This window comes from Anneissia japonica, unplaced genomic scaffold (assembly GCF_011630105.1).
Source record: "Anneissia japonica isolate Jap-2015-1 unplaced genomic scaffold, ASM1163010v1 scaffold284983_len440753_cov197, whole genome shotgun sequence".
In the NCBI taxonomy this organism is placed as follows: domain Eukaryota; kingdom Metazoa; phylum Echinodermata; class Crinoidea; order Comatulida; family Comatulidae; genus Anneissia; species Anneissia japonica.
This window is the reverse complement of record NW_022682882.1, coordinates 313,557-325,276: the sequence shown is the minus strand read 5'-3', so window position 1 is coordinate 325,276 and position 11,720 is coordinate 313,557. Positions and strand designations below refer to the sequence as shown.

At 34.1% G+C, this 11,720-nt stretch overlaps 1 protein-coding gene across 1 annotated transcript in view; it reads left to right on the top strand.

Moving 5' to 3' along the window:
- Positions 1-4,475: 4,475 nt before the first annotated feature.
- LOC117111338 (mitochondrial 2-oxoglutarate/malate carrier protein-like) overlaps positions 4,476-11,720 on the top strand; it is a 9,857-nt gene continuing 2,612 nt past the window's right edge. Inside the window, exons 1-7 of the mRNA XM_033254289.1 lie at positions 4,476-4,680; positions 5,104-5,165; positions 6,410-6,500; positions 7,144-7,227; positions 8,743-8,865; positions 10,564-10,654; positions 11,208-11,398. Of these exons, the coding sequence (XP_033110180.1) occupies positions 4,607-4,680; positions 5,104-5,165; positions 6,410-6,500; positions 7,144-7,227; positions 8,743-8,865; positions 10,564-10,654; positions 11,208-11,398 (716 nt within the window). The 5' untranslated portion in view covers positions 4,476-4,606. The remainder of the gene's footprint in view (positions 4,681-5,103; positions 5,166-6,409; positions 6,501-7,143; positions 7,228-8,742; positions 8,866-10,563; positions 10,655-11,207; positions 11,399-11,720) is intronic.

Below are 11,720 nucleotides of genomic sequence, written 5' to 3'. Positions count from 1 at the left end.
TCGCGTCCATAGGCCTACAGTACATGAGTTCATACTGTTTGGAGCTTTATATGTTGTTTGAGGCCCTAGTTCTAAAACTCAACGATACGATTTTTGTATAGATAGTGGTGAAAAGATTGGTAGCAACAGGGCTTTGACATGAACACCCCTTTTTTTACCCTTTCTACCTCTTTCCACATGATACATTACACAGAATAGAAGGTTCACTATTATCCATCCTAACTAAAAAACCAGAAAGACAAGAGTCAGTAAAAAATGTTTTAAATTTAAAAAAAAAAAAAAAAGGTTCTTTAAATTTATTTTCCTTCAAAAAGATTTTATACAAAATTTGTTTAAAAAAAAACTAAAAAAAATAAGACTCCCAAAAATAAGATCCACAAAAAAATATCTGTCAACCCCCACCCCCCACACTGAATCTTGCTCAGTTTTCAAATTATGCAAGGATAACCTTGTCCTTGCACAGTTTTAAAATTGTGCAAAGGAGGAGCTTGCACAAATTGCAAATTGTGCAAACGTCTCAAACTGTGCAGAGTGTACCACATTTGCGTTTTTATTATAAATTTACAAACTTCTGACTTAAATTTAGCGTCCCAACCAAGGTAGGTATGTTAGAAGAGTGACGTCACGCACTGTTATCGTTGTCGCGACGCCAATGCTGATTGTTTTGGTTTTGCATCTTGCATCCAGATTAGAAAAAATCGTATTAAATTGTTTATTGGTTGCATTCGCTAACCTTTGAACTTATTTACAAAGTAAACAGGTCAAAGTTTACTTGCGCTATTTAAAAATATTTTTTTCATTGATCGGTCACGGAGTTACATTGTACGGAACTTTTTCTTTGAAATAAAGCATCATTTACACATATTTTGTAAGCTCTGTAAATTTTAAAAACCATCCTGTAATTTTAAGAATTATATATTTAATATCTATGCCAAGTATGAATTAGATCTGATGCTTCTCAACAATTTTTTTGATTTTCTCAAGTCTTACGACTCTCGAGTCCGATGCATAAAAATGTCCGTTGATCGAAAGATGTGTACATTGGAGGATGATTCAAACAGCATAATTGTTATTAAATTTACACATAAAGTCTGTATTACTGATGAATATGTCCAATATAATCATTGCTTAGTATTATATAATAGAATATTTTTAACGATTTTGATTTATTATAATGATATTTTGCGATTAATATACCCGTGTATAATTGAGAATTACCGTTACGAAATTGCATATGGCATCTTATTAGGGAATTCTGGCCTGTAATTGGTCTGTATAGATCACTTGACATTGAATTTGAAATTTGATTGGATGATATGTGTTGTTGACAGGAATATAGAGCACAAGCATCCTGGTGTTGCATAGGCCTACATTAATAGTTTTTAAACAATTAAAATTAATAATACCCTGTAGTAATAATAAATTAGTCAAACAATGCATGTATAGATCAAAGCAATAAATAGTACTTAATTAACTTTTTTTTTTCAAGGTAACTTAGATTATTAATGAGGGCGGCGGTTACTTGCTGGGCTCTGCTGGTTGCCGTCTAGTTTTTAGTTTAATTTCTTTTAGTATGCTTATCTATGTCCGACTCTGTTAATAATATGTGCCATATAGTGAACATGTACAGTATAACCAGGGAGATGTAAATAATTGAACATGATAAATGTCTCTAAAGTAAAAAAAATCGGTTCTTACGCTTCTCATATCCTAGATATTGAAGACTGTCTCTCGGAATGACAAGAAGGGAAATGTTATTATGTGTCGTGGTGACCTTTTTGCATTCGCTGAACCCTCTGGATGTCACTGAAAGTTTTCACGGACCCCCATGTCCAAGTAATAGGCTACTTATTGTCATATTCCAACGATTCTAGATAGATTATTTGCCACGAAAGCACAGTGGCGGATCTAGGGGTGAATAGTGGCTATCCCCCCCCCCCCTTCGTTTACCGTGAAAATATGGTTAATCGTCTTGTTTGTGTGGTCCTCGTGTACTCTCGTAAAACATACACTTTCGATTTTAAGCTTATTTCTTTTCAGATGCCAATTAAGATCGTCTAGCTGCAGTCTACTAATTTCAAATAAATTCCCTTCCAAAACCACTCCCCGCTTGTGCCTTCTCACCTCCCATTATTCAGCCCCGTTGCTAAATCCTAGATCTGAAGTACTAAATTAAACAGTGGTTGATGAATCTTCGAAATAGCTAGGGGAACAGAAAGCAAATTTTACGGGAAGAGTAAACACCACCTCAGTCCAACCATGGACGAATGTTATTGTCTATGGGGCACCTCTAGATTGCCGGAAATGGCACAGACTCGTAATTGTAATGTAATATTCCCCAATTTATTTTAAATTTTGTAATGATTTCTACAGTAAGACGTGTTTATCACACTGCTGTAAGACGTGTTTATCACACTGCTGTAAGACAAAATAATTGAATCATGAAAAAAAATTGGTCTAAAAATCCTAAATTCGCGGACCCTTTTGATTGACCCCCCAATTTCGACCCCAGGTTCGGAACCACTGGTCTAAGCAGCCCACTATTGAAATCCAGTGGAGGTGTATTTCTCTATATGCATACCATGGCCAAAGTTACTTTGAAACTACATAGACCAGAAGAGAGCGTGCAAATATTATGCAACTCTCTTTTAAATGATAAAAATCTAAATGATTACTTTGTTTTATCTTTTTAGAAAAAGATTCAGTAACTAGGATCATAATTTGAAGGTTGTAAACACCACACAAGGACTGCATAAAGCACTATTTCTCTTACTATATTATTGAAAAATGGAATGCATTGTCTAGTGACACATACCGGTAGTGTTTTAACAATTAATGAAAAAACACATTAATCTTCACTCTGCAAATTTGACAAGCCCTCTGCAGCAATCAGTGATTGGCTGTGCAACCTTAAAACGATGAAGCGAAAGCTTAAGTAGACTCGAAGAATCAATTAAGAATATAATTGATATTCATCACAGTGTGTTTAACATATTGGTTTCGATTGTATTTGTTCTAGATCCGCCTCCGATTTTCCAATACAGATTTAGGGCAATAGGCCTACTGTATACTTTACTTTCTTTACATAATAATGTAATGGTTTTTAAAAAAATTGTCCTATTTGTGTGGTCGCGTGCGGACGACGTCCCCCATGGGGCAGGAGTAAATAAAAACAAGATGTTGATTTTTATGTCTGTGAAGTTGGTTCCTAGTTCCTAGTTCCTTATTCAAACTACATTAAAGGGACAGTTACAAAATGTTTTTAAATGTTATTAAATGTTTTAAATGCTATTATTTGATAATATTTTGACATGAGTATATGACCTTTAACCAATTTTATCATTTCCAACCACAGTTACATACCTTAATTTGCAAATACGCCCTCTACGGCGAATAAGTAACTAGCTTCTAATTCGCTGTAACATTCAACCTAAGGTATTATTTTGTCATCTTCTGACATGGATATATGACCTTTGACCACATCTATCAATTCCAACCACAGTTACGTGACTTATGTTGCAAACATGCCCTCTACGGCGAATAAGTAACTAGCTTCTAATTCGACATAACACTCAAATTATGCTATTATTTGATAATATTTTGACATGAGTATATGACCTTTAACCAATTTTATCATTTCCAACCACAGTTACGTAACTTAATTTGCAAATACGCCCGCTACGGCGAATAAGTAACTAGCTTCTAATTCGCTGTAACATTCAACCTAAGGTATTATTTTGTCATCTTCTGACATGGATATATGACCTTTGACCACATCTATCAATTCCAACCACAGTTACGTGACTTATGTTGCAAACACGCCCTCTACGGCGAATAAGAAACCAGCTTCTAATTCGACATAACAATCAAATAATTATATTATTATTTGGTAATATTTTGACATGGGTATATGACCTTTCAGCACATCTATCATTTCCAGCCACAGTTACGTGACTTTATTTGCAAACACGCCCTCTACGGCGAATAAGTAACTAGCTTCTAATTCGCTATAACATTCAACCTATTCAACTATTTGGTCATATTTTGACATAAATATCTGACCTTTGACCTTATCTATCATTTCCAACCACAGTTACGTGATTTTATTTGCAAATACGCCCTCTACGGCGAATAAGTAACTAGCTTCTAATTCGACATAACAATCAAATTATACTATTATTTGGTAATATTTTGACATGAGGTATATGACCTTTAATCACATCTATCATTTCCAGCCACAGTTACGTCACTTATGTTGCAAACACGCCCTCTACGGCGAATAAAATCACGTAACTGTGGTTGGAAATAATAGATAAGGTCAAAGGTCAGATATTTATGTCAAAATATGACCAAAATAGATGAATAGGTTGAATATTATGTTGAATTAGAAGTTAGCATAGAGATAGAGATATAATGTTTAATAGCTCTATGGAAGTTAGTTACTTATTCGCCGTAGAGGGCGTGTTTGCAAATAAGCACTGACGATCCCAGTGGACTCAGTGTGTGCTGGTACCCCTCAATTAATCTGCTGGTGTGTTTGTTGCGGTGCTATACTGTCCTAGGCCTATAACTGTCTTTTTTAGGCCATTTTCAGTACTCTTCTACGATGTCAAACAGGCAAGAATCATCTAATGTTATCATCCCGAAAGGAGTCAAATTCCTCTATGGAGGACTTGCTGGGTATGCATGAATGCATGTTTCATTTTTTACGGCCTAGCCTAGGCCTACCATCCAAATGGCATGCTAGGCCTAGATAGGCCAAGGTTAGATAGGCTTGGCATCCTCCTCTAGCTAAATCACTTCATTGGTCCAGGTCCAAGCTAGGCTAGATATTTTGTTAGGGTAAGCCAATAGGCTAGTAGACGCCAAAAACTGCAGCAAGCCTAAAGATGTTGCAGCAACTACTGTATGGAGTGGAAAAGGCCTTTCATTCATTCATTTAGGTACCAAATGAATTTAATCTCATCTGTTCCCTTTTACTTTGAGTGAATGTCTACTTTTTTTTTAGCCATGTTTGATTACCAAAAAAAAAAAAAGTTAACAAAAAAAAAAAAAAAAAAAAAGAAACAAGAAATGACCTCATAATCTTATTTTTCCTTTCAGGATGGGTGCTACTGTGTTTGTTCAGCCTTTGGATCTAGTGAAGAACAGGATGCAACTTAGTGGTAAGCATACGCATTGATGCCACCCACCTTGCGCATTCCAGTACACTGGATACATTATTGAGAACTAATAATATTTATAAGTCAATCGTGACGTCTGTAACTCCCAAAGTTATTTGCCTATTTCCCAGCATCCAATAATTTTTGTATTATTGGACGCTCGGCTTGATTTTTTTTAAGGTTCGTGTGCAAAAAAAATTCCTCATTTTTTCATCACCACCACGAATATGTCGCGCACCGCAATAAAAATTGAATTGTAATTGAAAATTACTTTCGTAAAACAAGCCTAATTAGAACCCGAAGAAAGTTACTTCAAGAATCAAATTCAATATTAAGTATGAACAATTAAGGAATTCATTGAATCAATGGACCCTTATAAACACAACAAACTGAACGTTTAATAGAAATATTCTAGACCTATTTTAAAGATTCAAAGAACAAATTTAGATGTAGGCCTACGACCAGGCAGGCCGCCCGGGCCTCCTCCTACTATTACTAGGCATAGGCCGTAGCCTGGCCTAGTTATGAAATCATCGCACGATTTTACCTGTCTGCATGCACCGACCAAAAAGGACGTCAGTGACTGTATTCCCTCTCGAATGCTGAAATGTTTATTTCTTGACGAAAGTCTATCAATATAGCATTACAAACAAGTTCTTTCTAACACAATTAGTTATTCATCGTATCCGTACTGTCCTGCTGATGTTAGATGAGTTAAACGCGTACTGCAGGAGCACAAATCAGTATACACACAGCTAAATGTAAATACGCACACGTATACTGATCATATCACTATAGCAACCGATGGCTGCTACAACAGTTGGTTATAAAAAAACTAAAATTAAAAGACGGCGATTGACTTATAAAGCAATTAATAGAGCATGCATCGTACACTAAACGGAAAATTATTATACTTATTTAATGCATTCAAAAATTTCCTTCAAGCATTAAATCTAACCTTCGTACAATAATTTTCCTATAGTGTACTATGCGGAGCTCTACTAATTGCTTAATATCACCAGGCTAGCCTATATCACCTTAAGCAAAAAATGCTACAACTCAGATATTCCCTGTTGTAAATTGCAAACATTTTTAGCCTAATGTAGATGGGGAAAATTACTTTTATTTTCCTTTAATTGTGCACTTGTTTCCTCATATAGATCCCATACAGACTAGATCACTTAATAGTCTAATTGTACCAACCATGCATTTTGTGATCAAGTAATATTACTTCATTCTTTTTGTAGGTGTTGGAGGCAGTGCAAAAGAACACAAAACAAGTTTTCACGCGGTCAAATCAATTTTAAAGAATGAGGGAATTATTGGCATATATACTGGGTGAGAAAATGCATACATCTGTTTTATACTTTAAAAAAAATATTAGCAAATGCTATTTTATTGATGAAGGTTCACTATTTATTTGATGTAAGGTAAACAAATTAATACATTAATAATAAAAAGTTAATATAGAACATACAAAGAACAAATAAAATTTTAATTGATATTTATTACAGAACACGGGTATACAGGTATAGTTCCTGTGAGAGGTGCAGAATTTTTTTGCCTTCTCAATCAAAACCAAAGGGCCGACAAGGCTTGGTCGACGGTCCGGATTAAAAAAAAATCGCTGGAAGGGCTCACAGGGGGAGATTTTATGGCTTAGTATGATCCAATGTGCTTTTAGACCACAATATTGGGGACAGGCAATCAAAATAACGTTATTAAAGTAATATATTCGCTGTTGAAAGAAAATCCTTGGTGCGTGTGTCTTAAGAATTTTTGGTCATGGTTATAGAAGCAATTGGCATACACAATGCCTATGAAACAGTGTGGCTGATGAATCTTGATGATGGTGGCAGACAAATTTCATTAAGGCTAGTCCAGGAAACCCAGCATAGTCACTGTATTTAGTTTATTAAATATATTTTAAGAAATGGTTAAACACTGTTTATTATTGATAAATTATTTTCATCTCTTCTAGGCTTTCGGCTGGCTTGCTACGACAAGCAACCTACACAACAACAAGGCTGGGCATCTACACAACTCTTTTCGACATGGTTTCTGGGTAAGTTCATCCATATACAGTAGTCTTAGGAATCTAATGGGCTGAAGTGGCTCTATCTCTTCAGACCATTCCACCCTAAAAGCAGCAAGAAGGATTGTGGTCTTCCATATTCAGAATAAATTCAGATAGAAACAACAAATAAGTAGGCTTGCAGATAAACTTGCCTAGGTTGACTTTGCCTTACTAAAATAATTAATAAGTCGATCTTATTTTAAATGCCAAATTGTTGTGTTTTCCATTAATCAAAGATTTGTAAGTCAAATTTTATCTAAGTCAAACAATTTTTCTATACCATTTTTGGATTTGACTTCGGCAAGTTCAACTTATATAAATTAAAAATCAGTTAAGTTAGAATGAAGTTTGTCCACACTGATTTTAAAGTTTAGTGTAACAATGCCTGCAGACAATATTTTAAAAATTTGTCTTGAATACCAAATATGCAATGCTAAATCAACAGTTCATAATATTATCACCATATAAAAATGGCCTGACAGACAATGAGTGCATTATCTTGCAAAGGAAACCTTTTGTCTTGATATAGGAATTAATCAAAACTGAGTATTTAATTAATTCTGTGCTCTTCCTGGTACCTACATAAATTATTGATTGTATTGTACGTACAAGATAGAAATTTTACTCATTGTCGTTAATGAAGCAGGTACCAGCAAATGAAATTTTTTATTATCCCAAACAATAGTCCTGAATTGATTGCAAGTGTAAAGAGGAATATTGTATAATTATTGATGTTGACTAAAAATGTATATGGAGTGGTAGGATCTGTTACTGTTATGTTTTTTTTTTTCAAAATTATTAAAATCACTGTAGATTTCAAAGAGGAGGTTAGAGAGGAATGCAGTATTATTTATTCTCTATATGAGCCTGTTTTCCATTTTCTTGCACCATTATGGATTGTTCCAGCAGGATTTCTTATAATATGTACAATTTTGAATGTTCTTCAAGATGTACTGTCTGTCATGAGCTGAAAAAATGAATACTAGTTTGACTAAATATTAAAGTTTATAGAAAAGAAGTTTTGCTTGTACAGTACATTATGAATTTATCGCAGTCTAAAATTGGCATATATATAGTAACAATAATTGTGTGTGCATATTTTAATTTATGTTGGAATGCGTTCCATGTTATGAATACTGTTGTTCATGAGCAGGGTGGCTCCATAAATCTGCCAACAGGGAGTCAAACAAATTTGTTATCAAAATGCCCACTTGGGTGTTTGGTCTTGAAAGGTCGCAGAATAAAATTTCAGATAGGGGTCATGAGGAGAGTTTTTATGGCTTAGAATGAACCAAAATTGTGCTTGTAGATCACATAATAGGGATTGGCAATCAAAACGTTATTTGTTAACAATTTCACTGTAGCGGCAGAGGACAGGGAGTCAGTTCCTACTTAAGGGAGAAATTTCCCCTCTGTATCACTGCTGGTGCTGCCACTGTTTAAGAGTTATGGTAACAGTGATATAGCTGCAGTGCATTATAATTATTTACTTTCCTTATGTAGACCTGAAGGACAACCGCCAAGTTTTGCAATGAAGGCCTGTATAGGTCTTACCGCTGGTGCTATTGGAGCATTTGTCGGCACCCCTGCTGAAATTTCACTAATCAGAATGACGTCAGATGGCAGGTAAATAGAAAACCATTTGATACGTACAGTATTGATTTTAATGCAAGACATTTTGTAAAACCCTCTTTTATGAACCCGCCAGTGATCGATAATAATAATTTCAGATATATAAATTTAAATTTATTTATATGAATCTTATCACACCTGCTGCTGTGAAATTAATAAAGTTTTCATTATCTGAAAAAATAAATAATATGCATTATCAATCAGTCCAATTCATCGCCAAATCACAAATCACATTCTGCATACAACAATGCAATAAGATTTCAAGCAAACCTCAAGTACACTTTACCTCCTGCACTTGCATTACTTTTATTAGTCAGACTTTTTGGGGGTTTTTTCCTCCTTTATTTTCTGTACCTTGATACTCTTGGTCAAACCATATTGCTAAATAATAAAATACATTTTTTTATTTTATTCTTATCTGAAGATATTTAAAGAAAATTTAGTTTTGGTACATATGTACAGTATAACAAAAGTCTCTCAAAAAAGTGCTCATCCTACCATCAAAAATTATGATTTTCAATTAAATTGATAATTTTTCAGACAAAATACTGTTATAAATAAATGCATGTTTATTGCAAGTGGAAGTTTACGGTCAAAAATAACCAGTATACCATTATAAAATCTGGTGGAACATACCATTTTATAATGCTGTGAGCAGTGGCAGATCTAGAGGGGGTGAATAGGGTGGCTAGCCACCCCACCCCCCCTCTTCAGTGAATGTAAAAAAAATTATTTTTTTAAAGCATTTATACTTTCGTAAAACATACACACTCTATTTAAGCTTAACTTCTTTTCGGATATCATCCAAGAGCGTCTGGACGTCTACTAATTCCCCCAAAAAAATCTCAAATAGAAAATCTATAATCAAGGGAGACAGGGGATACATTCCAATATTTTCAAGGGGTGGGGGGTTGGTCCCTTCACTTTTCGTCCGCAATGTAATAATTCAAGTCAAGAAGATGCCTGAAAATTGTTGAAACGAACTGCATTGATGACCCAGGTTTTAACGAAGTGGTGCTGTACAATCGGTACTCTATCTCTGCCCACAAGCATCTGAATTACTTATAATAGGCCTACACGCGCGTGTCTTTATCACAATTTGAGAAGTTTGAGAAAAAGCGTGTAATATTAATAATAATAATATTAGTTTTCAGCACAGTGAAGTACTAAAGTAAATTAAAAATACATCAAAGACAATTGAGTTTTATTTTCAATGGAACATCACAGCGATTAATTAGATGATGAATTTTACCCTATAATACTGTCATTTCAGGCAATCTAGAAGTATTTCCCCAAATGTTCCCACCTCAGCCCTTAGGTGTAGGTAGGCCAAAAGTAAATACATCAAAAAGAATGTTTTAAAGATGTTTTTTCTAAAGTACATCACATATATTAATAGATCTATGTTTGCTGGAAATCGCTGGTGAAACGTCATTTTGACTGTATAATGGTGATGAGATGACGATAAATTTTACTATGAAAGTGTCATTTCCAATCATCTACACGTAACTATTTCCTAAAATTTTTTAACCTCAGGCCCAACCATGGTGGGCATCAGGTGGCTTCGCAAATCACATTATCCACCCCCATTGCTAAATCCTGGGTCCGCCACTGTGTGAGATGTTTGTTCATTGGAAAATAATTGCATGGCTATTAATTTTGGATGTTTTACACTTGATTTGCACAATGCAGGTTACCAGCTGCCGAAAGGCGTGGTTACACCAGTGTGTTTAATGCCCTTTCAAGAATAGTTAGCGAAGAAGGTGTGTCTACATTGTGGAGGGTATGTATTCAAATTATTGTGTAAATTGTTCAGTATATTTAAGAGTTAACAACATGTATGTATATCAATGACTTAAAATTAAAATGCATACAAAAGTACTTTCAATTTAACCACTTGTACTTCTTGGTGCAGTACAAGGGAGCCAGTGTACATAAAGACACTTAATGCAATTTTGAACTGCATCCTTAATGAGTGCAAGCCTGAACTCTCACCAATACTTTACTTTTACTTTTACTTTTTTTTTTTACTTTTTGATTGATCTTTTATCTTTGGAATCTAAACACGATTTATAATTTCATTTTATCATTCCATACTGTAAGTGGGCAATTTTCTTCCTGTTTTTGAATTTATTGTAGATACTGTAATTCTTTAAAACATCTTCCTGCTTGTTTCCTTTTTTTTCCTTTGTGAAATTTTGTATATCTTTATTTTTTTTTTTTTCTATAGTTTTAAATGTTTGTATAAATTTTTTACTTTTTAATGTGTCTTTTCAAGATGTATTTTTTGTCAAATTCTTCATGTATATGTAATTTTTTATTGCGTCTATTTTTAGGGGTGTGGGCCGACAGTCGTACGTGCAATGGTAGTAAATGCAGCTCAACTTGCATCCTACTCCCAGGCTAAGCAGTTGCTTCTTGGAACCGGGTATTTCAAAGATAATATAGCATGTCATTTTGGTGCAAGTATGATCAGTGGTTTTGTAACCACCTGTGCGTCGATGCCCGTAGATATTCTCAAAACCAGGTGAAAACAAATTTTTATTTCTTAAAATGCACTTTTTTAAAGGATTTTTTTATTTCATACTGTATTTGAACTGTGTTATTCTTAAAATAAAAACTTCAATGGATATTTTGAATTCTTCAAAGGCTGGGCATATTTTTCCAGGTTGATATAAATATTTATTTATGTGATTGTATATATATATACATATATATATACATATATATATATATACATATATACATACATATATACATATATATACATACACATATATACACATACACATATACATATACATATACACATATATACATACATATATATACATACATATATATACATA